Source organism: Neurospora crassa, linkage group VI, assembly GCF_000182925.2.
Source record: "Neurospora crassa OR74A linkage group VI, whole genome shotgun sequence".
Classification (NCBI taxonomy): Eukaryota; Fungi; Ascomycota; class Sordariomycetes; order Sordariales; family Sordariaceae; genus Neurospora; species Neurospora crassa.
Window position 1 is genome coordinate 1364869 of NC_026506.1, and position 23047 is coordinate 1387915.

Below are 23047 nucleotides of genomic sequence, written 5' to 3' on the forward strand. Positions count from 1 at the left end.
GGATCACATGGAAAAGGAAAAGGAAAAGGAAAAGGGAAGGGGAGATATCAGCTCACCGGATTGGCTTTGCATTACGGCGTTGTCCATACTCTTGCTTTTCAGCGGATACCCAAAGGATGGTGTAACGGTTTGGGCGCATAGGGATCGTTTGCTGCCAGGATAGAGCCATTATAGTTTTGGCTCAATAGTCAAGAAAGGAGGGAGGACCACATAGGTCAATAATGATGTAAAGAGTAGCATAAGAGACACCTAAAGGTGTAAAAGAGTTCAAGAAGTAGGAACGAGATAATCGGCCGGCATCGGGACGCTTGTTCAACCATGTGGGTATTGAAACAAACCCTTTTCCATAGCAATGTTGGCGATCAGCTAGCTACTCTGACAAAACCAGGTGATTTAAAGAGACGGAGAAAGAAACAAAAAAAAATTGCAGAAAAAGGTAAAAAAAATACCTCGACCTAGATAGCCCTCGCCATCCTCGCCCTGTTCTCTCTGTACCTCTTCTCCTTACCCACCAACTTCCTCCGCTTCTTCCACGACCGATTAAGGTCACCACGGTGTTCCCAGAACCACTTCTGGAAGTCGCTAGTGCTAGTAGGTTTCTCTCCATCCGCACCAGTCTCAGCAGCCCCCGTTGCCGTGGCGGCATCCACCATATCCTCATCGTCATCTTCATCCTCCTCCTGGATATCCTCATTATCATCCTCCCACGGTTTGAACCTCCGGCTCGGGTGAGCCGTGTCAGGCGTGGGCGCAGCGCTTCTAAGGCCGCGTGACTCGAAATCCTTTTCGGTATAGGGGGTCAGAGGCACCTGGAGAGAGGTGGTGCGTGTGGCGATAGTAGTAACTTCTTCCTCCTCCTCGTCAATGTCGTCATTATTGCCGCCAAAGAAGCTGAAGCCGGTGGTGGGCTGGGCTTCTGCGGCTTCTCCTCCGTCCTTAGGCTTCTTGTAGAGCGCCTCCAGGGGGTGCACCTCGGTTTTGGTGGCTGGAGTTGCAGGAGGAGGAATCCTGATTGAGAGGTTCTTGCCGGGGCTCGAGGTGACCTTGGAAGAGGAGGCCGCCTTTTCGGTTGGTGGCGGTGTCGATTCCTTCTTGTCTGAGGGAGAAGAAGCGTCCTCGTCGTCGCTACTGTCGCTGGATTCGGCGTCGGAGGCTGACTCTTCTTTTGTGGGTTCAGGAGCGCTCTTGGTCTCTGTCTCGTTGGCTGACTTCTCGGATTCACTGCCCGATTTGTCCCCATCCTCATCCTCTTTTTGATCTTCCTTCTTCTCCTCCTCGTCGTCTTCCTCCTCGGATTCACTGCTGGACTCGTGATACAACTTGATAATCCGCGTCTCACCTTCATCCTCAGACGACGAGGAAGAGTCGTCCTCGGGCTGGGGCTCGGCGTCAAGCATGAGCATGCCAGTTGTTGGTTTCCGCGTAGCCTTGACCTCCTCAACGACATTACCATCTTCATCCACCCAGCATTTCTTCTCCTCATCAAAGTGCGAAGGAGCCTTCTTCGAGCCAGAAGTCGCCGCCGCCTTGAGGAACGTCGGGAACTTGGTCGTCTTGGCAAACTCATGAACCACCACCTCGCGCTTGCTGTCCTTCTTCTTCTTTTTCTTGACCATACCCTCCATGCCTTCTGTGTTCGCTACCTTGTTCGGTGGCAGCACCGTTTTGACAAGACACTCGTCATGTTCTGTGTATTTTGACTTGACCCGCTGCTTCTTCTTGTCCTTCTTGTCCTTTTTATCCTTCTTGTCGCCCTTCTTGTCGCGCTTGTCCTTTCTCTCCTTCTTGGGCTCGTCGGCAGACGTCCATCCTCGCTTGACCTGTCTGCCCTCCGGTAGCACAACTCCAGTGATCTCTTCGGCGTTGTCGCGCTTGCGCTTCTTGGAGGACTTCTTTTCCCCCACCAAAGACGAAGAGGAATCGCGCGACTTCTTTGACTTTTTGGAGCTCTTCTCATCGGCCAGGGCGACTTCCTCGCCCAACGGCGCGGGGTTCTTGTCTGGTTTGGCGGGATCGACCTTCATCTTGGCTCCTCTCAGCACGGCGCCGTTGAACTTTTTGCGGACTTTTTCGGCGTCTTCCTTGGGGAGTTCGACGAAACCGTAGCGCTTTTCGGGAAAAGTTTCAAGGGTATGGAACGAGACGTTGCGAGCCTTGGGAAGCAAGGTCGAGTTGAGGACGACGGGGAGAAGTTCGGCGTCTAGAGGAGAGACGTGTAGCCGGACGTAGGCGTTGCTGCTGTCAGGTGTCGCGGCAGCAACTGGGGTTTGGTTGGGCATTTCTGTTGGTGTGACCGTTTGAAACAGAGCGGTTACCAAAGTGCCATGTGATGGGACAGTCCGGTTGCCAATTGAACTTTTTGGTGATGTTTTGTTAGTGTGTTTTAGCCGCCAAACCGATCGCAGCAAAAGGGAACTGAAAGCTCTTTGCAGCAGCGGGTCGGATTGGAATGCGACAGTGACAGGGGGGGCAGGAGTCTGGACCCAACAACCCACACACAGAGAGCTGCATTCCCGGCAGGCACTGGTAAAACATGCTGATTGGCTCGATATCAATGATAAGGCCTGGACATGGCATTTGAGAGCGAAACATTCTCACCACGAACATGACTTGTCCATCGTCAGAATACAGTGACAATAATACAGTTTCATTGAGCCTCTTGTAAGCTTGGATCATGACCACAAGAGCCACTAGAGCATTATGTTAACTTGTTTTTGCAACTATAGCTCGCTCAAGGTCATTAAGGGGACACCGGAAGCAGAACAGAAATTCAACCAGAATCATATGTACGGCTTTCATGCATCACGCTCGACAGGACCGACAGGCGCCTTGTTTCTTTGTCCTTGCGGCCGCTAGTGATAGTGTGCGGTTAACGTGCATGTTCTTCTTTCCTGCCAACTGGTCATCAAGGTTGGGTCAGGCTGATAAAGTGGTGGATATTAGAGATGGACGATGGTGCTGCTCACCAGCAGATAACGGCCGTCGTCAAATTTGACAAAATTCGTGATAAGCTGAGCAATGTGAAAAAAATGTGTCACCGAATTTCAAAACAGCACACATAGTTGGTCTTCAAAAATGAGGGGAGTATAGATCCACATTGAAAATGGTAAAAGAGAAGAACGGCTTGAAAGCACGTACCCGTGTCCCGTGTTCCCAAGACGCCGTCCATGATATGCATGATATGCCGTTGAAAACAGATGATTAAACCGAAAATCCAAACCGCCTTTGTCCACAATCACATCCTTTGCACGCCCACGCCCCCACCCACGCCTGTACACCCAACTCATTTTCTTTTTTTCCACAAAAGTTTTTAAGTGTTGCGCAGCAAAGCTGAGCTGCCACTACTCACTTAACCACAGACTTGCGTCTTTACTTGCTTCTCTCCCGCTCCCGGACCTCTCCGCCGGAAGCCTTCCACCACACATCGCCACCCCACCTCAGCAAGCGCTCGCAAGCACCGGTGACCGTTACGGCAGGTCTGACGTCGAGGTAGAAAACGGGCTCGCCAGTGGGCTCAGGAGGAGCAGAGTAGAAGTCGATCACGTAGCGGACCTCCTTCTTCTGGCCGTTTTCGTCGCGAGAGACATACCAGTCATGGCGATCAAAGGGAGGTTCGGTGCTAGATAGTGAGTAAAGTCACATCGTTAGCAAAAAAAAAGCTACTTTTTCCAACCTCATCTAGAAAAAAAAAAGACAAAAGAGGACTGTACTTACGCATACTTGGAGTTTATCCTGCCCAAAACCTGCAACAAGGCCGCCTTGGGCGTCATATCCTTCGGCCTGCCCTGGAACCGAATTAGCGTCGGCTGGGGCTCGGGGTCGTTCTCCTGCGCCTCCAACCGGCGCAGCATCATGGGCGCGTTCTCCTCGCCGCGCTTCATAATTTCCCAGCCGCGCATGAGACCCTTGCCGAACCGGCGCTCCCACTCGACAATCTCGTTCCATGCGCCCTCGTTCAGGAAATTGTGTACGGCCACCATGCTCTCCACGGCGGTAATGTCGGTGTCGGTGTAGCCCTTGCGCAGGAGAGCGTTGTACATCTGCTGGGGAGAAGGGTACTCCCAGTTGCCGTCGCCGGTGCCCTTGGGGATGGAGGAGGGGTCGCGCTCCGTCGGGAGGGCGATGGCCTGGTTGGGCGCAGGCTCTTGGGAGATGGAGGAGAACATGTAGTTGAGGGGGTTGAGCTTGGAGAAGAAGGAAGGCTCGGAGGCGGCGGCGGGTTGGTGGTTTTCTGGCTGGGGCTGCTTGGGCGCAACGGCGGCGGCCGCAGCGGCGAGGGTATCCTTGGCGCCATGGTTGACGGGACACTTGGAAGGGGCAGCGGCGGCGGGAGTCGGTTCGGGTGCTGGTGTTACGGGCTTGTGGGCGCTCAAGGCGTCCATGGTCTTGTTGTGCATAGGGCAGGAAGGCTACATGGTTGCGACAAAGAGGTTAGATCAGACTCTACTGGCAGTTGGGAGGGCCCCGGTGAGGGCGGGTTTCGAGGACGACGATGACATACAGGAGGAACAGCACCGCTGGCGGCAAGATCCTTATGCGACGGAGGGACGACCGGCGCAGCGGCGGAAGCGTTTCCGTCAGCCCAAAACCAACCCATTGCGACTGATTATAAAAGATTGTCGTTGACGGGGGAAAATGTCCGTGAATGTCGGGCAGAAAAGAGCAGTCCGGCTACTGCTTTGAACGGTTGATGATATATACAAACAATTGGGGTTAGGTAGATTCAATTAATATCAAACAGAGGTGGAAAAAGTCTAAGGATAGCGCGAGAACAATGTAAGCTTCCTTCAATAACAAGAAGAGGATGGAAGATAAAAAAAAATATGGGCGAAGAGAAATTTCGATATGAGCGGATAAAGCCGGACGGGCATGACACGCTTGGGGCCATCGTTTCTTTGATGGCTGCCCCGCCCAACCAGGATTGACTTGCACGCAGGATCGGTCTGTGTGTTAGCTCAAGACTTCGATGTGGTTTTCACCGTCTAGAGGTACTTATACAGCCATCTATGGCGATAAAAGCTATGTGAATGAACAGGAAGTGTCTTACGAGCCCTTCCCTATATATATGGTCGCCAAAGCACTTCCTAGGCTCTAATGAAGCCGGCTGCTTTGTACTACTTACATTGGTAATTCATACCTTAATGTCTCCCACTAACAGACCGTCAGGGGAGACATGGATCGCACAGTTCGAACCTGGACTCTAGGCTGAAGAGAGTCCACTAAAAACGATCCTGACACGTCCGGCTGATCCAATGATATCGCCAGAATTACAGAGCTCAAGTCGTTAGTCCAGCAAGAAAAGTCCATATTCTCAACGTTGCCCGGTTTTTGTTCCAGTCAGTTCCTGTCGTCCGCTGTTTCCATCGAGTCCTCAACTTTGGTTGTGTACAGGCGCAACCGCGTTAAGGTACCGACTCAAATCGTTGTTCTTCGAGGGCCCAGAAACCCGAAGGAATACATGTGCAAGCTGTTAGTATGAGTGGTAAGGTGAGGATATCACTACAAAAAACCCGACGAAAAGACCATCACAAACCCATTCCGTCAAACATCCATTTCTGGCAAAACTCCGTCTAGATGCATCCCTTTCTCAATCTCCATTACGCCAGTCTCCTCGGCCCAAGTAGGTATGAACACCATGATTAGATTATTACAAATCCCCATGTCCTCCATTACACATTTGGCGATAGCAAATCATACTTGACACACCGTTCAACCTGTGAAAAAAAAAACAAAGAATGTTAGCAAATCAATCTCAACCTCGTTATTGGGGTCGGGTATACTCACATCCTCGATACTAGCCTGCATAAACCTTCTGGCCTCCAACCCCAGCCAAACAGCCATCATATGCACATCCCCCTCCATCAACATATCCTTGCCGCCCTGCGCACCGAGTTGTCTCAAGATAGGAAGCGAGCTGCTCAGCAGATCCACATCAGGATCCAAAGCACGCCCGATACCCTCCAGCAGCAAGATGCTAATGACCACATTGACGAAATCGCCTTCGAGCCTGACGTGATGTTGCCGCACCATATTCAACACCTTCTCCAAGATATCGCCAATCTTGATATTCCCTAGCGCCAGCGTCTTGTTTTTGACGTCCCGCACGAGATGCTCCATCTTGAGCGCAAACACCTCTTTATCGAGCACCGCATCCGGCTGTCGGCACCGCTCGCACATCAGGTGGCCAGCTTTGTATCCGTCGAATTCGGCCACGGCACGGAACAAGTCGAGGAAGTTGCGGCGGTTGGTAGCGTTGAGTTCCGTTACCAGACCAGTATCGATGAAAATCAGCTGCGGGCGGTACCCTTCCTCGTCAATCTTCTCCAGCTCGGCGATCCACAGCTCCTTGTTATTTCTGTACGGCCACAGGCGTGACAGGACTTTCTCTGTGACATCTCCATTTTTGCCCGCCGGGTTCGCGTCACTAGGCTTGTCCCAGTGCAGGCTGAGAGGGGGCTTCTCGGACTCGTAGAAGCGCACCATGATATTGCCCGGGTGCAGGTCGGCGTGCACAAAGTTGTCGAGGAGGAGCATGCGTAAGAAAGCGTCGAGACCTTCGCTAGCAATGTCGTGCTGGAAGACGCCGCCGCCATTGGCCATGAAGTCCGCTAGTGGGACGCCGTGGGCGAACTCCTCGACGAGAATGTTGCGAGTGCTGAACTCGGTGTAGGGGTAGGGGAACCAGGCGGTTGTTCGGTCTTTGAAGTTCTTGCGGAACCGGGAGAGGTTGGCGGCTTCGATCCGCAGGTCGAGTTGTAGCTTCATCATGTCACCGAATTGATCTACCTCGTCGGGGAGGGAGAGCCACTCCAAGGTAGGAATCGCATTGATCATGGAAGCAAAAAATCGCATGATCCGGAGATCGCGCCGTACAGTCCGCTCGACACCAGGGTGCAGCACTTTGATGGCGACGTGGGACGATGGGACCCGTTTTGGCGTAGCCTTCAGAACGGTCCCAACGTTCTTGACAAACCGATGAGTCGAGCTGGAAAGGTCAGCATCAGCAGGCATGGTGAGGTCTGGTTTTAGCTTGGCCCTGTAGACCTGCGCGATGGCACCAACACCCAAAGGCTTCTCGTCGAATTCCTCAAAGATCTCGTCGAAGTGGCGACCATTAAATGCCGCCTCCACGATACGTTTTGTAGCATGGAGGGAATGAGCCGGGGCGTCGTCGTGCAGCTTCGACATGATGTTGCACATCTCGTCGGGGAATATGTCTGATCGCGAGGCGGCCCATTGTCCAAGCTTGATAAAGGCGGGACCAGCCCACTCCATAGCCTGCACCAAGAACCCATACCACCACAGCGTTCCTGATCGTTCATCGTCACGATCCGGCTGGCGCTCTCCGAACCAGATCACTGGTACCGTGATGATCACCGGCGCGAAAATGGCGACCAGTTTCAGGAACCGTATGCCTGTGCATAGAGGTTCCCAGATGTAGAAGTCCAAAAACAGGACGATCTTCTTGCCAATTCTCTTGAGCCCCGTGACGTCCTCCCCGACCTTCTTCTCAATCTCCTCCCGCGACACTTGAAGCATCCGCTGTTCCATCGTCAGTTCCGTCCCGGTATTATCCTCCTCCGAGAGCGACACGAAGGCGGCGGTCGCCAGTACGCCATTGGCGGCTTTTGCCAATAACATTACCCTTGGTCTAGAATACCGACCATATCCTGCTCCTTCTTTCCCTGCTCCTCCTCCTCTTCCTCCTGTCTTTTGCCATGTCTGTGATAGTCGTGGTCGCGGGGCACGTGGTATTGACCGGGTTGCAGTAGAAAAACAAGAAGAAGGGCGTATCGGTTGTTTCGACGATGTCCGTAAAAGGTGGTGTGAAAGAAGACCGGAACACCGCCTTGTTGCGGTCGAGAGTGACGGTGGCGGTTGCGCGCGACAAGAGAGCCGGCCAACGGCGACGGCTGCCAGCCGCATGGCGGGCATGTGATCAGGCGAGAGGGGGTCACTCCGTCGGCGCCGGGCCGCTGTCTAGACGAGGAACGGTCGGTTTGCGTGGGGGGAAAAAAGGTTTGTCGGTATCGCTTCAATGGCAATCCCAAGGTCCGGGGAATGCGCAGGTCCTTGCGGGCGTTGTTGGTATTGTTGTTGTTGTAGGTGACATGATTCAGATCTGGCGGAAATCGGCGGGAAGTTGTTGCTTGGTCGATGTGCCCTGTCGGACTGTGGCCCGGATTGACAGAAAGATCGCCTGTGACGTAGCAGACAGGCTTTCCCGGCAACGCGCGCCCGCCATTCAGAGGGGCATGCCAGCGTTTCCGGGCGTTGATTGGACGGATCTACAGTAGCCGATTTACGACTACTATAAAGAAGGAAGGGCACCCGACAGACGGGAAACCATCCGTCCCATCATCTTTTTCACGATGCCCCTGACCCGGGCGGTGCAGATTCCAAGTGAAGTTACTAACAAGACCGACACTTTCTTCAGTTCTATTACTGATCCGCAGGTTTTGGTTTTTGTGTGAATCTTTTTCTTTGGTTTTGGAGACGCTGAAGGTTCATTGTCTTACACAATCATGGGTAAATTAGGATTATCCTGGCGGTCCATGACCGAGCATTATGTCTCCTCCAAATTTGATCTCCCTCGACCCTCACTGCCATTACATCCTCGGCTCATCGCTTCATGAACCCTCTCGCTGACTCAACCCATTGCACCCTCAGTTGCGCGCCCCACATCACCTTTTAGCAGGAACTTGGATGACCACCGCATTAAAATTGACCTAGGCACAACCGTTAGTATGGAGTTGGGCTACTGAAGTTGCCGTTGAAACTCACCTTGTCCTCGCAGTTGCAATGGATATCCGGTCCTTCTGTGACTTGACCATTCAACTGCAGTCTCACAGGGCCAAGGGTAGTCTCATCGAACGGAATCTCAAAGTACGAAGATCCCCGTGCCGTTTGGAACTCCCTCGGTTGCCCATCTCCGAGCGTCACAGTCACCGTGTTCTCCTCCTTGGTGATGGCAACGACGGAGATGACATCCTTCACACCATGTGCTGCCAAGGCGTCGCCTCCTTGCCCCCATACGGTTTCTGGAGGCGTCGTGTTAGCAATATCTCTAAAAAGTCGGCCAAAGAACAACTTACCACCATGGTGACCTGCACTGGCCGGTGTCCTGCGGTACCATGCAATTGCCACGTCTTCCAGATGCTCTCGTGGCTTAGCCTTGGTCTTTCCTGCCTTGTAAGCCTGGATGAAATGAGGCAGAATGGCACGGTAGGCGTCGTGTGAGTGGCCCTTGACGTAAGCGTCTGCTCCTGGCACAATCTGGTCATCTCGATGAGGGTCGTAGATGTAGCTGGATTCACCATAGTCGTTCCCTGCAAGGTTGTTAGCTCTCTGTCTCTGGCACCAGCCCAAGACTAGCACCGGCCAAGGAGGGGAACGAACAAGTGATGATTTCGACAAAGTCTGGCTGGACCTCTAGAATCTGTTGCCAACGGTCATACCAGAGAGATTCGCTAGAACAGTACCAGTTCTTGTTCCACTGTGGGAGGTCTATACTCAAGGTTAGCACAATTTTCAGCTTGCACTGGCAGGCTCAAACTCACTCGTATAAAAGTAAGGACTGACGCCCATCATGTACTTATGCTTGTTGTTTGGTGTCCCAAAGATACCTGGCTTTTCGATTTGAAGGGCTTGCAAGTACAGATGATCTTCATCCGGGCCCATCTTGTGATTGCATCCCTTTGGCCATGCGTCCCAAGAAACTATAGACAGTTAGCCCACTCCAAAAATCCAAAGCATGATACCGCAGCGGAACTTACAGGCACCATCGATGATGTCGAGTTTCTGGGCAACCCCATGAGGTCCAAGACTGGCCCAGTCCGGAACGAGGAAGATACCGCCCGTCGCTTGACGGACTATGGGCCAGTTTTCCGCCCATTGAGGGCCCTCGAACGTCGATACAAACGGTCTCCCATCAACTACACATTGCGCGGGCGAATACTTGAACCGGTTGATCAAGTCTACCACCTGCTGAACTGTCCACTCAAACGCAAAGCTAGTGAATCTGGTTAGCCACAACTGATTTTGACAGGGAGCTTGGAGAAGAAACATGCCAAAAAAATACTTACTCGAAAGAGATGAAAAGGACAAAGCCCCCAGCCCGTTCAGCGGCTTGGTAAGCCAAAGATAACTGCTCATCAAGCCAGTGATCCTGAGAGCCCGTGTTTAGTGCGAATCCGTCGATGCCGCACTCTTTGGCGGCTCTGATTTCATCCTCCCAATCCCTGGCGGTATGATTCAAGGTGAGTCCTAGCTGCAAAGTAAGTTAGCTGCGTGACACTTTTTCGTGAAAGAAAACTTTTAGAGCCTATTACCATGTAGTGAGCAAACACCATCTTGTCGCATCTCACCCTCCTCTCTGGCTCATCGGAGATGCCGATTTCGGCACCAAGTTCGGCGATGGCATCGCGGGTAGAGTCTAGAGGTAAATTATGATTAGTATTTTTGTCGGCTTGCATCTATCAATGAAGGAATTGCGGGAATGCCAACTTCATCATGGGTACAACCGGAATGTCGTGATGACCGATTGTTTCCGGGGCAACCGGTGATCCCAGAGTGATTGGTGGTTTGGATGTCTCCCGTCAATGAAGACGGCTGTAACTGACCGATGAAGTCCCTCCAAGTTTTCCTGTAATATGGCACCATTGTTACGGGTAAGGCTAATCCGGAATTATGTAGATATCACCCTTTGTTCAACTGGCTCCAGAACAGTTTCCTTTTCTGACCTTTTAAATGTTTTGGTTGGAAAGGGGGTAGCAAGGAAGTGCGATAACAGAACAGGGGCCTAAAGACGTGCCAAGCCGTTAGTGCATGGCCCAAGCGGCCAAGCCTCATGGACCAAGATGTGTGAGGCTCTTGGGAGATTGAACAAGATGATTTCAGTCGGCAACATCGGATGCCAATTTGCAAGACCACCTACTCAGATGATGTATAGGAATTTCGAACGGATGTTTTGGAGGAAAGACGAGAAATACTGTGGGGCACTGATAGGAAAACGATCCCATACATCAACCACGGTGTTTATCCGTGGTACATACTTCGAAGCTCTGAATTTGTGACACAAAGTCGCAGTGCCCAACAATGCCTTACATCGTATTGAAGATTGGCCGAACCCAACAAACAGTCAACAATTGAAAAATCATCCTGGCAAGCAGCGGATGTCATCATCTGCCACAAGTCATTCAAGTCCTATTCTGGCGACAGATCGTGTTCTTGGAAATCACCTGCTGGTTGATATTGGAGAGCCCTCGGTGGAGCATGGACCGTCGTGCCCTTCACTTGGCTCTAACTCGATTGATGTTGAGAACGTGAAAGTCGCCCAAAGAGGTTGCAGTTGGAGAAGCTCAGCTGAGGCCCGCACTCGATGTCCAGACCGCAGGGCAAGGCAGGACTGCGCACAGACGTCTACCCCAAAATGCACAGGCGAGGGGCACCTGGTCTTGGCCGTTAAGGTTCCCCAAGCATATCTGGATAGGGCAGACTAGGCCACGATTAGGGCGGAGGGTAGATTTTCCGGCAACCCAAGCGAATTTCGGCTCCGCACACAGTCAATTTTGGTGAAATTTCGCATCTTCCGCAACTTCACACACAACCCACCCACGTCGACCCATCAACTCGATCAGTCGCGACAATGGATTCCTCTAAGGCCCCCGTCAAGCTCGTCAAGGTCACCCGCGTCCTCGGCCGTACCGGTATGCGAAATCCTCGCCGAAATGCTGTCAAAGTCGATTTTTCCCCACGAGGAAAGGCGATGTGACGGGCAAAACTCTCGCGATGACAGCGACACGGAAATGCTGACCATGGTGGAATTCTGCAGGCTCTCGCGGTGGTGTTACCCAGGTCCGCGTCGAGTTCATGGACGACCAGACCCGCTCCATCATCCGTAACGTCAAGGGCCCTGGTAAATAATAGCCCATTCCGAGCATACACGCACAAACACAAACAGACAGCGAGAGCAGCAAAAACTAACAACTTGCCCAACAGTCCGTGAGGACGACATCCTTGTCCTTCTCGAGTCCGAGCGTGAGGCCCGCCGTCTCCGTTAAGAAGTTCGATGTGACGAAAAAGGGAGGAATGAGAATTACAGCGCGACCTCGGTTTTGGCCTGTCTCGACGAGGAACGATTACATCATGACTTGCGGCCAGGGAATTACGGAACATTCTGGGTTGGGGGTTCGGTAGAACGGCATTGCCATGATTATTTCCTCCCCAAAAATCTGCTCGGCGCAGACGTTGCATTGATTCTGGACCGCTCCATTTCGCTGCAATCGTGTTCTTTCTCGTGAAGGAAAATGGGTGATGCACTTGGGACATTCTTTTGGGGACTCAGGAGGACGGAGGTTTCCAACACAACACCAACTCAGGCGGGCATGGACTTGAGGATCTCTACAGGCAACTCTATCTCGAATTTTCGAGGCCTCCGAGGTCCTGCTCCAGCGCCAACAGTGGCAGTCGAGATCCGACTCCGATCAGCAACAACGCCTTTTCGCGCGCCCATTAGTCAAGCAATGCCATGCCCTCAGGCAAACGTCAGCTCCAGTCCGTCCGCCCGCCATGCCCTGCAACCGAAGTCCAATCCTCCGTCCTACCGTGTCCGAAATGGGCTCCTGTTCCCAGACGGTTGTTGCCTTCCATGAAGACGGGAGACTTAAGGTACAACGACAGAGGGCCCTCTGATATTGCATCATGACAAATGTGGTAGGGTCGTAGAGATTTGTAGTAGCCAACTGGGACTGCTTGATCCTTGTGCTAGTCGTCGTGAAGCAATGATACCGGGCGCTAAATCTCGTTTTCGAGGCCTTTTGCTAACCGCCAAATAGGTTTCCCAAACGCTATCCATGATATCTTGTTACTGCACCCAACAATCGAAGACCTGCAGTCTGGAAGAGAGTTATGAACCCCGCACACATCTCGTGTTTGCCTTGGTGACCCCTCTTAACTGGTGATATTTCTTGGGATCATCAGGCATTTGGGCATTAAGCGAGGATGAGGCGACGGGGATGAATAAGCCAGCATTTGTCCCGTTTGCATGCATACTCCACAAAGGTACTGAATTCCCGAATTAAAGGGGTTTAGGTCCTCCCCTGTCACTTACCATTCTGGTCTTCGGTACCTGAAACCACCGCTTCGAGGTTTCGACCGCAAATCCACCGTCTTGGCAGCATGAACACACTCGCCTTTCTCGGAAATTCCTGTCGTTTAGCCATTGAATGTAACCTCATTTGACCAGCCTACCTTCTCGCTACGCAGCCAGCTTGCCATCGACGGCCATGGAAATACGGCCTCCAGTCTTGTTCCGCCAATCGAGTCTTTCTTATGACTGTCGATATGACTGGGAACAACGGTTTTCATTCCGAGAACCGAGATCGCGGGAGGCATGGCATGGCATACGAGTGCCAGTTCTTCTCCCCGCCTAGTCCATCAGATCTATATAAGATGACGCCAGCATGTCCAATGTGCTCTTGTGCTGCCTTCTACTCACGGCAACCTTGAACGTGCCAGCTCTATCGTCTCTGTTACTGCAGTTAACAGGAGAGCAACATGGGGTTCCTCACTCTCTTTCATATGGCCTTTTTGGCTGTTTCCCTCTTCGTCTCGGGGGCACTTGCTGCCTTTGGGTACACCACCTCCGGCAACAACTTTGTCATTGATGCCGGCTCTGCGAACCCTTTGATTTTCTCCGTGAGCAAGTCCAGCTGCGACATCAACTCGATCAGGTACCGCGGCACCGAACTCCAGTATAGCAAGCAGGGCAGCCACATCGGATCCGGCCTCGGCAAGGCCACCGTCTCTGTCAGCCAGATCAATGGGTCGAAGTCCAAGTTCATCAAGGTGACCTGCGTCACTTCGACCCTGACCCAGTACATGATCGTCAAGGAGGCCGACAGCACCATCTACATGGCCACATACATCACGGCCGAGCCCGCGATCGGCGAGCTTCGCTTCATTGCCCGCTTGTTGTCCGACAAGCTCCCGTACGAGTACCCCTATGGCGAGGTTTCTACCACCAAAGGATCTTCCTCCACCGTCGAGGGCTCCGATGTATTCGTCGTCAACGGCCAGACCCGCTCCAAGTTCTACTCTTCTACTCGCTTTATCGACGAGGATTCACACTGCGTCTACGGCGGCTCCGACCTCACGCACGTCTGCATCATCACGCCCCAGCAGGAATCCTCCTCGGGCGGTCCTTTCTTCCGCGACATCGACTCCAACAACGCCGGCGAAAGCACCAACCTGTACAACTACATGAACAGCGGGCACGTCCAGACCGAAGACCGCCGCATGGGCCTGCATGGTCCGTACCTGATGACCTTTTCGCGCTCGGGCATCCCGAAGCTTAAGACCGTCGACATCTCCTGGTTCGGCGAGCTCGGCGTGACCGGCTACGTGCCCGACTCGCAGCGCGGCACCGTCATCGGGCGCGCCACCGGTATCCCCTCCGGCTTCGAGGGCGTCGTACACTGGTACAACGCTGCGGCGCAGTACTGGGTCAGGACGGCCCCCAACGGAGATTTCACCTCGCCCAAGATGAAGCCGGGCACCTACACCATGGTGCTCTACCAGACCGAGTTCAAGGTAGCCACCTCGACCGTGACCGTCTCCGCGGGTAAAACTACCACCGCCAGCATCGCCAGCACCTTCAACACCAGCCACACGACGCTGTTCAAGATCGGCGAGTACGACGGCCAGCCCACCGGGTTCCGCAACGCCGACAAGTTTTTGCGCATGCACCCCTCCGACAGCCGCATGTCGAGCTGGGGCCCGCTGACGTACACCGTCGGTAGCTCTTCGCTGAACGACTTCCCCATGGCCGTGTTCAAGAGCGTTAATAACCCCGTTACGATCAAGTTCAACCTGGGCAGCGCGCCGAGCCAGGCGACCACGCTCAGGATCGCCACTACTCTGTCCTTTGCTGGTGCGCGCCCGCAGGTGGTGGTGAATGGGTGGTCGGCGCCCGCTCCCGCTGCTCCTGCCAAGATTGATAGTCGTGGTGTCACCAGAGGCGCGTATAGGGGGTATGGAGAGGTCTATGATGTGGCGGTGCCGGCGGGTAAGCTGATTAGTGGGACGAATACCATCACCATTAGTGCGCTGTCAGGGAGCAGTGGGGCTACCTTTTTGAGTCCTAACTTTGTGAGTATTCCCTTTCGGGCTTTCTTGATTGTGAAAAGGGCATTTACTAATGTTGGATCCAGATCTTCGATGCCGTTGAGCTCTTTTACTAAAGTCGTGGCGGAGTGGCAGCAGCCTTTTGTCTTCTTACTACAAGTTGTTTCTGCATGCTTCAACTGTAGTCTCTTTTTTTGGCGTCGAGAACAGCCTCCATGTACACAAGGCTTTATTCATTCAAACATACGCTTGCGACTCCTGGGTCTCGCAGCCCATTCAGAATCATAATCGGATGACATGCATAACAAATTATGGAGAAACAAGACCTACCTTGCCATGCCTCTTCCATCACCAAGCAACGGCCTACCCAGTGTCTCATTCTCCTCGTCCTCCTCGTTCCCATCTTCCCTCTCATCAGCCAAAAGCAAAGACGTAGTTGACGGAGTTCCACCCTCATACCCGCCAAACAGCACCTCCATATCCTCCAGCGGACGTCCCTTGGTCTCAGGATAGAGCAAGAAGATAATCGGTACGCACGCCAAATTGACCGCCATGAAGAAGAAGTAAATCTTCGAGCCAAGCTCTGCGATCCCGATAGGCCACAGTTGGGAAACAATGATTGACCCGACCGCGCCACCAGAAGCAGCGAAGCTCAAACCACGCGCGCGAGCGGCAGTGGGGAAGATCTCAGACCCGTAGACCCAAGCTGCCGGGCCGAAACCCATGCTGTAGCCAAGCGAGTAGATGAAGATGAAGACGACGCAGGTGTAGTCTGAGGCGCGGTTGGTGTTGTTGGGGTAAGCGAGGGGGAGGGCACCGTTGATCTTGATGTCCGGGTTTTGGAGTCAGCAGTCAAAACTTTACTTTCACATTCCTTTGTCCCAGTCCAAGTCCTAGTTAGGTCCAACAGGCAAATAGAAACGTGTAACTCACCAACAATGCAAAAGCCATAATCCCCGCCCCAACAGCCAGTGTCATCCTCCTTCCCACCTTATCAATAACAAACATCTCCAACACCGTACACCCAATCTTCAGGGTGCTCTCGATCCCGCCCGCCAGCAGCGACACGCGCGGGCTCAGTCCCAACACCCTAAACAGGTCCGGCAGATAATACTTCATGGCCGTAGCGCCGCACATCTGCGCCATGAAATGGAGCAGTGCAGCTCGCCACAGGCGCGTGAACAAGCTGGGGTTGGTGAAAAGGGAGGTCCATTTCTTCAGGCTAGTGGCCTGGTAGGCGCACACATTGCGCTTGATGTCTGTCAGTTCGCTTTGGATTTGCGAAGGGGTGAAGGATCCTTCGCGGTAGAACTGCAGGGCTTTGAGGGCTTCGTCAGGGCGGCCGTGCTCGACGAGCCACCGCGGAGACTCGTGCAGGAAGGGGAGGCCGACGAAGAAGATGAGGGCGGGGATGAAGGAGAGGGACACGGACAGGCGCCATCCGCTGAGGTAGCCGTGTGAGCTGTTCCAGAAGGTTATGGCATAGCCGACCCTACAAAATGTCAGAGTGACTCGAGGTTGTTGTGATGGATACCACTTACCAGAAGCCAGAGGCAAGTCCGGCTACAAACCCGACATGGTTCAAAACAACAAGTCTGCCTCGCTGTTTGGCCGGGGCAATTTCACTGTGCAACAGATCACGGGTCAGCCCTATGGACATGTAGATCATCTCGCTTGTGATGAATTTCAAACAAGAAAATCCCTGTCACATACCTCTGATACAATGGCACACTCGTCGAGACAATACCGGTGCCCAAGCCAGAAACAACCCGTCCAAATATCACCATACTAAGAGCCACCGACCCAGACGCAGCAGCCTGAAGTGCCTGGCCTACGCATAACACGGACATGCCCACCATGGCAGCATAGCGACGGCCGAGCAGATCCGTCGCGGGACGGGAGAAGAAGATGTAACTCAGCCATGTGCCGAGGTAGTTGATGGATGTGATGAGGCCGCGCTTATATGGACCATAGCCAGGGATGGTCTCGCGGAAGCCTGGATGGGCGAGGACCGAGGCGAGAACGCCAACGTTGTATCTGTGCAGTGTCAGTAAGTGTAACTCCGGAGCCAGTTCTCCGATCACCAAATCGATGCACTTCACTTGGTACAGAGACTTGATCTCTGTGATACCACGATGTTTGGGAGAGCTGGAACTCGAAAAGTCTTACCCCCAGACAAATGAGCCAAGAGCAAGCAACAGACTAAAGAAATGCAAGCGCGTCGAGGCTTTGGAGAAGCCCAGGCCCAGGTCCTTGATTCCGTTCATGATCGACAACGAATGCCTATCCTCCGAATACACTCCTTTTTCCGTCTCGCAAAGTAGTCTGAAAAACAGGGCAAAGACCCGATTCGATGGTTGGCGGCACTGGTACCTTGCCTATTTCTGAGCAAACCAACAAACAGCGGCAACTCGAACCTGAAACAATCGGAATGGTAGTTCCGTGATGAGATGGTTGGATGATGATGGGAAAAAGGCCTGCCAACTTCCTTCTTGACTTCCAAGAGTGGCCGGGCAGCTTTTGCTCATACGAGACTTGTCCATAGGATTCGTTGGGTTTCAATATGAGCACTGGACGGGGAATGGGGGCATCACTTGGTGACACTGTCGAGACTGCGCACTGCCATGAGCTTTTCCCCCGGATTTGCGCCCCTAGTTGCGTCACCTGAATCAAATGAATGCAACTCATTCCCGCGCACCGTGTGTGCCGCCGCAGCAACGGGATTGGTAGGCAGTTGAGCTGACGAAGGGGCTGATTCGAACCGATTGGGACGACGTCTGTAAAAATCCATCGGAACGAAAGGTGCGGGGGTTTTGACTGACACACACCTCATCGACAAGCAGTTGGAACTTGGGGATTGTAATAGGACTCACATTTGAACGACGCGCGGAATCCCGTTCCGGACAGCTCCCCGCATTCTTTGTGTTTGCAAGAGTTCCAGCCAGGCCTTGATTGATTGATGAGTGGCTGGTTTCAGGTTTCATTCCCGAATCGAAAAGTGATGTTCGCACCTCTTCATAGGAGAACTCACGATGTTTTTCTGTCCCGCTTTGTGAACTTGATACGTGACGGCGGCAATATTTAACGTCCAGTCAGCATCAGCCCACTATGCATCACAGCCAACGAACTTTTCCAAACTGAAGGGGGAAAAGTAAAGAATTCTCATGCAAACCCCTCGATAACTATCACCAACATTGGAGTAAGGGGAGGCGCTTATACTTGATGCTTTCCATTTGCTCAAGGCATCCACTTGGCAGCCTCGCAAGCTCACGCCATTTGCAGTCCGGAAAAGGCACTTGAACCAATGGTTTACCTGGCTCGCCCCATGTGTATCGTGCATTTCACGATGCTGTGACGGACAGGTGTCGGTTCGGTACCTGCATCCGTCAACAAGGTTTGTGGGGCATGTCTGGGACGGGAAGTTTTTGCGAGTTCGCGGTCTCGGAAGATTGCATTCCAAGGCACAATGCCAAGTCCAGAATGTTTTAGTTAAATTCCTCTTGGGGGGCAGCCATCAAGAGGCGTGATTGCAAGCCGGGCACGGCGAGTGCCTGAGTCAAACACTGCTGCAGGTACACATGTTGGTTGATGGCTTGCGGATGGCGTCACCAATGAAGGAAAGTGGACTGAAGCAGGATACACTCTTGGATACGGCAGGAGGTAGGAGGTCAGGAACAAACGCTCCAACACCCCTTCATCTTTGTGTTGTGAGGTTTCAAGTTATTCCTTCCCCCATTTTCAAGTACAATAAATGTGAAAGGGAAGGGATGGCCGGGACAGATATAACAAAACTGATCATGAGCCTCGTCCCTCTCCTTTGATGAGCGCTGTGAGTTCTGTCATCCCAAAGTTGCTGTACGACTGGCTGTACGATTTGCTTTTTCCAAGATGCCACACTCACGCTCATTGTCAGAACAATCATGCCTGCTCTCCAATATAGACTTCAGTCATGAAGATAGAGATGGATCCCGGCATGGTCTGCCATACAGTACATCACCTACCTACCTCATTCACATATTCTCCTCCTTTTCCGCCCCCAGTCACTAACTACCCCATAGCACACCCTTCCCAACATGATGACAACAATTATCACGACCCCGATTCGGCTCTACCTCTCTTACTAACCCCCAAGGAAACCGAGTCCATCTCCTGGACCGACCTCCCCAACAAAAGCCAGCTTCTCATTCTCTCCCTCTGCCGCTTTTCCGATTCTCTATCCAACCTCTTCCTACTCCCTTACCTCTTTTCCCTCGTCCGCTCCGCCGTCTCCCCATCCAGTACTCCCAGCTTAGCCGCGGGAAACGATGACATAGTAACTTACTACACCTCCATCTCCACCACGGCCCTGGTGTCGACTTACTCCGGCATCTTAGTGGCTGGTTTTCCGTTGACTCAACTACTTGCTTCATTTCTCCCCTGGAGGAAACATGGGGAAAGACTTCCCATCATATGGAGTCTAGCCATCTCGGCAGTTGCAAGCCTGGCGTTTGGGCTTAGTCGGTCGTTTTGGGCTTTGTCGTTTTGGAGAATGGTGATGGGACTGGCGAGTGGGAATGAAGGGATGCTGAGGAGTATGGCGGGTAAATTTGCTGGTAGGGAGAAGAAGTGCCGAGACAAGGCTTACCACATCCTGTCAATGGCGAGCAACCTTGGAATGGTGGCTGGGCTGGCGATGGGTGGGCTTTTGGCCGAGCCGGTGAAGGCATTTCCGGGGTTGTTTGGTACGAAAGGGGCGTTGAATTGGAATGGAAGTGAGGAGGGAGTGAGGTGGATGGTTGAATACCCATTTGCGTTGCCCTCGGTGGTGAACACCATGTTAATTGGGGTAGTGGCGGCGGTAGCTGCAGGATGGTTGAGGGAAACGACGCCTGAGCAAGACCAGGCCGAAGATGGCACTGGGTATCTCCCACAGAGATCATATATTCTCCTCAGCAACACTTCAACAATTCTCTCCTTCCACCGCACCGAAAAGCCCACACCCATATCTTCCATTCTCTCCGCCCTTACAACCCGTACTCTCCCACCCTTGATGTCCTCCTTCCTACTCACCCTCCACACCTCCGCCTTCACTTTCATTCTCCCTCTCCACATCTCCACCCCTTCTTCACCTTACAGTCCCCTCTTGTCAAACTCCTTCCACTCCCTAGTGCCCACCCTCTTCCGCTTCACCGGGGGGCTTTCCCTCTCACCCCTTGTTATCTCTCTCTACCTCTCCCTATTTGGGCTTCTCGGCCTCCTTTTTCGAGGGTTCATCTACCCCCGGTGGCAGAACCGGCTAAGCACTGTGGGCTTGTTCGAGCTCTCGCTGGCTATCTTTCCCTTTGTGTATCTGGTGACTCCTTACCTTTCTTTGTTTCCTTGGGGTCACCAGGATACCACTGAGGGGTGCGCCGAGATCATCATGAAGTGGATTGCTTTGGGGGTGGTAATAGGGGGACAGACGCTGGCAATGACGATGGCGGTGCCTAGTGCCGAGATTCTGCTTGCTGAGTCGGCATCGTCGGAGGAGGGGGTGCAGGAGAAGGTACGGGTGGTGGGAAATATGGTGACGAGCCTGGCGAGCGTGGTTGGGCCGGTCGTTGGAGGCGTGGTGTATGCGAAAGGGGTGAGAGAGGGAGTGGTGGGTACTGCTTGGTGGTTTTATTTGGCTGTTGTGGCGATTGCGACGGCAGTGTGGTGTGTATGCTTTCAAGGGAGAGTGTATGAGGAGCCCGTGGATGAAGAAAAGAGGTAGATATCGGTAATTTTGGATGTGTGAAAGCATTGAATAGGGGTTAATGGCTGGGTTCTGGTCAGCTCTGAACATACCTCAAAATATGAGTACGGCTTTTATTCTGATGTGTAATAAAAACTAGCAGTTTACGACTTGGTAACGTGTATAGAATAGTATGACAGCAAGCGACATAGCTTGACTTTCGGCAAGCCGACAGCTGTACGGATTTCTCTTCTGTTTCATCACACCATTACGATTTAACATCCCGTATCACGAACAATGATACATCTTTCCCACATCACCCTTCACACTCAACGAAAAAAGAAAAAAAAAAGAGACCCCTTTCACGACTCAGGTTGACGAACCTCCATCACCCACCCCCTCAAGTCGCCTCACCCGCAGCAGCCAGCGCAGCCACCTTCTCCGCAAAGTCCTTATTCTTCGCCACCGCCAAATCATAAATCGGGTGTCCCAAACTATCATGAATGCCAAACGTAGACTGTACGTCCGCCGGCGTATCGACCTTGGTATTCCCGTACGCATACGCCAGCGTGGTCTGATACTCCGGATCAATGTTGCCACTGATACCCGTGGACTCATCATCCCCCCACGACGAGCAGCCGGTGCACTTGGCCGTGACCTGGAAATGCGTCGCGTTGACGTGCGTGCCCTTTTTCAGGACAGTGTAGTGTGAGTCGGTGTAGATGGGCGGGGAGTAGTAGCCGCTGTTTGTTTTGGGTAGGGGGTATTAATTTGTGGTTAGTGGGTGGCCTCAGATGTATATGATGATGGGGGAGAGAACATAAAGAAAGAAAGGGGGTTGATTTGTTGGTGAAACGTGATGGGATGGGATGCGGAGGAGGAGAAACGTAAAATAAAACGTACTAAGCAATTCTTGGAGAGAGGACGACTTCCTTGTCGTTCGTCCAGGCGATACCAAGCGGGTTGTAAGTCATGTGGCCGCCCCAGGCAAAGCCGGCCCAGCCGACGTCGATGGGCGCGACGATCTGGAGGACGGTGTCGTAGATGAGGTCGGCGGGAATGACGTCGGGTATGGCGACGCGGAAGATGATGCTGCGGTCGCTGGTGTAGGAGGCGAAGGTCAGGCCTGTGTCGGCATCTATGTAGACGCTGGAGTCTGGCTCGAACTGTCTGGGAGCTTTCGGCAAAGGTCAGCTTTGTTCGGTATGAGGTTCGAGATGGGGAATCTTACTGAGAGCTGGCTTGCTGGCTCCCAGGAGACTAGCTAGACTCGTTGCTACTCGTGGAAGATGCATGTTGGAGTCTCGGGTCCGTTTACGTACTGTTCAGCTAGGAAAGACGCGGAGGACATCGAGTACGGTGTGGAAGAGGCGTAGGAATAGAGGCCATAAGAAGTTTTATAGTGCGCTTAAGAGGTCAATGGCCGAGTGACGAGACCACAATGCCAGTCTGGAAAGTGTTCTGAAGCCTGGAGGATTGTTTCCGTTGATATAAAAGGCATGAACTGTGAAATATGAACCATGTCCGGATGCTACCGAGACAACAAACCCGGCTTAGAGCTGCTACTTCAGCATGCACTTGTAACCGGTTATTCAGACCGTCGAGGCCATGCGGAATATGAAGGGAGGAGATGATCCAGACTCGGAGGCTACTTCAGTTTAGACGGCTGACACGGTAGGATTGACACATGTGGTGCCGGGTCAAAGGTTGAGACGTTTGCAGCGTGACTGACATCAACATGCTCGTCGTCATATATCGTCTGCCACTTGTTTATCAGGCTCAGGAAATCAGCAATTCCTTTTTCTGACTGCTTTGAAGCTTGTCTTTTATAGAGACTTGAACAATCACAACCCACTTGATCACTTGAACATTGTGAGGAAATGTCAAAACATCAGCGTGAAAAGATGACGTCTTGCGTAGCAACTGAATATAACGCGATGTTGATTGGAAAGGATAAAGTAATTATCTCTAGGATATAGATGAATTGTAATCATGCCGTGAATAGGCAGGGACGGGACGAAGGAAGGACCTCAACCTCGTTCGATTCGCTTTGATCAATACTTTCAAGCAACCGAGCCACAAGAAACGCGGGACGAGAGGAAGTGATGTAGCCGTATGGGGATCTCCCCCAGGTTTAGGCTATTGAATGCGGTTCTTGAAGAAGGGTCCGATATATGAAGTAATCTCTGACATAGCCCGAGTAGGGAAACATGAAGGCGGGATGCA

At 52.7% G+C, this 23047-nt stretch overlaps 9 protein-coding genes across 9 annotated transcripts; 3 read left to right on the top strand and 6 right to left on the bottom strand.

The window, feature by feature from the left end:
* Positions 1 to 39: 39 nt before the first annotated feature.
* On the bottom strand, positions 40 to 2425 carry NCU05602 (hypothetical protein). Its single transcript, XM_955471.2, has one exon. The coding sequence runs from the start codon at positions 2277 to 2279 to the stop codon at positions 456 to 458; it is 1824 nt and encodes a 607-aa protein (XP_960564.1). The 5' UTR covers positions 2280 to 2425; the 3' UTR covers positions 40 to 455.
* A 613-nt stretch (positions 2426 to 3038) lies between these two features.
* On the bottom strand, positions 3039 to 4852 carry cyt-2 (cytochrome-2). Its single transcript, XM_955470.2, has 3 exons — positions 4502 to 4852; positions 3715 to 4409; positions 3039 to 3619 (listed from the first exon to the last, which is right to left on the bottom strand). The coding sequence occupies exons 1-3, from the start codon at positions 4595 to 4597 to the stop codon at positions 3370 to 3372; spliced, it is 1041 nt and encodes a 346-aa protein (XP_960563.1). The 5' UTR covers positions 4598 to 4852; the 3' UTR covers positions 3039 to 3369.
* Positions 4853 to 5307: 455 nt separating this feature from the next.
* Positions 5308 to 8160, bottom strand: stk-33 (serine/threonine protein kinase-33). The gene is made up of 2 exons (XM_955469.3): positions 5785 to 8160; positions 5308 to 5714 (listed from the first exon to the last, which is right to left on the bottom strand). Exons 1-2 carry the CDS (start codon positions 7933 to 7935, stop codon positions 5670 to 5672), a joined length of 2196 nt encoding a protein of 731 aa, XP_960562.3. The 5' UTR covers positions 7936 to 8160; the 3' UTR covers positions 5308 to 5669.
* A 307-nt stretch (positions 8161 to 8467) lies between these two features.
* NCU17088 (aspartyl aminopeptidase) lies at positions 8468 to 10740 on the bottom strand. Its single transcript, XM_011396785.1, has 9 exons — positions 10507 to 10740; positions 10332 to 10435; positions 10086 to 10270; positions 9777 to 10012; positions 9561 to 9719; positions 9400 to 9507; positions 9096 to 9329; positions 8785 to 9041; positions 8468 to 8729 (listed from the first exon to the last, which is right to left on the bottom strand). The coding sequence occupies exons 2-9, from the start codon at positions 10350 to 10352 to the stop codon at positions 8685 to 8687; spliced, it is 1245 nt and encodes a 414-aa protein (XP_011395087.1). The 5' UTR covers positions 10353 to 10435; positions 10507 to 10740; the 3' UTR covers positions 8468 to 8684.
* Positions 10741 to 11559: 819 nt separating this feature from the next.
* Positions 11560 to 12763, top strand: NCU05599 (40S ribosomal protein S28). Its single transcript, XM_955468.3, has 3 exons — positions 11560 to 11708; positions 11834 to 11917; positions 12001 to 12763. The coding sequence occupies exons 1-3, from the start codon at positions 11648 to 11650 to the stop codon at positions 12060 to 12062; spliced, it is 207 nt and encodes a 68-aa protein (XP_960561.1). The 5' UTR covers positions 11560 to 11647; the 3' UTR covers positions 12063 to 12763.
* A 477-nt stretch (positions 12764 to 13240) lies between these two features.
* On the top strand, positions 13241 to 15395 carry asd-1 (ascus development-1). The gene is made up of 2 exons (XM_955467.3): positions 13241 to 15150; positions 15213 to 15395. The coding sequence occupies exons 1-2, from the start codon at positions 13558 to 13560 to the stop codon at positions 15240 to 15242; spliced, it is 1623 nt and encodes a 540-aa protein (XP_960560.3). The 5' UTR covers positions 13241 to 13557; the 3' UTR covers positions 15243 to 15395.
* A 57-nt stretch (positions 15396 to 15452) lies between these two features.
* asd-3 (ascus development-3) lies at positions 15453 to 17743 on the bottom strand (the record flags this gene model as incomplete). The annotated part of the gene is made up of 5 exons (XM_955466.3): positions 17296 to 17743; positions 16840 to 17163; positions 16668 to 16751; positions 16060 to 16618; positions 15453 to 15950 (listed from the first exon to the last, which is right to left on the bottom strand). The coding sequence occupies exons 1-5, from the start codon at positions 17391 to 17393 to the stop codon at positions 15453 to 15455; spliced, it is 1563 nt and encodes a 520-aa protein (XP_960559.2). The 5' UTR covers positions 17394 to 17743.
* A 994-nt stretch (positions 17744 to 18737) lies between these two features.
* Positions 18738 to 20860, top strand: NCU05596 (hypothetical protein; the record flags this gene model as incomplete). Its single annotated transcript, XM_955465.2, has 2 exons — positions 18738 to 18786; positions 19185 to 20860. 2 exons carry the CDS (start codon positions 18738 to 18740, stop codon positions 20858 to 20860), a joined length of 1725 nt encoding a protein of 574 aa, XP_960558.2.
* Positions 20861 to 21221: 361 nt separating this feature from the next.
* On the bottom strand, positions 21222 to 22178 carry NCU05595 (hypothetical protein; the record flags this gene model as incomplete). The annotated part of the gene is made up of 3 exons (XM_955464.2): positions 22053 to 22178; positions 21725 to 21998; positions 21222 to 21564 (listed from the first exon to the last, which is right to left on the bottom strand). Exons 1-3 carry the CDS (start codon positions 22114 to 22116, stop codon positions 21222 to 21224), a joined length of 681 nt encoding a protein of 226 aa, XP_960557.2. The 5' UTR covers positions 22117 to 22178.
* Between the last annotated feature and the right edge of the window lie 869 nt (positions 22179 to 23047).

Coding starts and splice junctions, on each gene's coding strand:
- NCU05602 (XM_955471.2), bottom strand. CDS start 2,279: ATGCCCAACCAAACCCCAGTTGCTGCCGCGACACCTGACAGCAGCAAC.
- cyt-2 (XM_955470.2), bottom strand. CDS start 4,597: ATGGGTTGGTTTTGGGCTGACGGAAACGCTTCCGCCGCTGCGCCGGTC. Junction 4,410..4,501: donor CCAGCGGTGCTGTTCCTCCT/GTATGTCATCGT, acceptor GCAACCATGTAG/CCTTCCTGCCCTATGCACAA. Junction 3,620..3,714: donor AGGATAAACTCCAAGTATGC/GTAAGTACAGTC, acceptor CTCACTATCTAG/CACCGAACCTCCCTTTGATC.
- NCU17088 (XM_011396785.1), bottom strand. CDS start 10,352: ATGGTGTTTGCTCACTACATG. Junction 10,013..10,085: donor GTCCTTTTCATCTCTTTCGA/GTAAGTATTTTT, acceptor CAGATTCACTAG/CTTTGCGTTTGAGTGGACAG. Junction 9,330..9,399: donor CTTTGTCGAAATCATCACTT/GTTCGTTCCCCT, acceptor ACAACCTTGCAG/GGAACGACTATGGTGAATCC.
- asd-1 (XM_955467.3), top strand. CDS start 13,558: ATGGGGTTCCTCACTCTCTTTCATATGGCCTTTTTGGCTGTTTCCCTC. Junction 15,151..15,212: donor CCTTTTTGAGTCCTAACTTT/GTGAGTATTCCC, acceptor TGTTGGATCCAG/ATCTTCGATGCCGTTGAGCT.
- stk-33 (XM_955469.3), bottom strand. CDS start 7,935: ATGCCCGCCATGCGGCTGGCAGCCGTCGCCGTTGGCCGGCTCTCTTGT. Junction 5,715..5,784: donor TGCAGGCTAGTATCGAGGAT/GTGAGTATACCC, acceptor TTTTTTTCACAG/GTTGAACGGTGTGTCAAGTA.
- NCU05599 (XM_955468.3), top strand. CDS start 11,648: ATGGATTCCTCTAAGGCCCCCGTCAAGCTCGTCAAGGTCACCCGCGTC. Junction 11,709..11,833: donor CCGCGTCCTCGGCCGTACCG/GTATGCGAAATC, acceptor GGAATTCTGCAG/GCTCTCGCGGTGGTGTTACC. Junction 11,918..12,000: donor CCGTAACGTCAAGGGCCCTG/GTAAATAATAGC, acceptor CTTGCCCAACAG/TCCGTGAGGACGACATCCTT.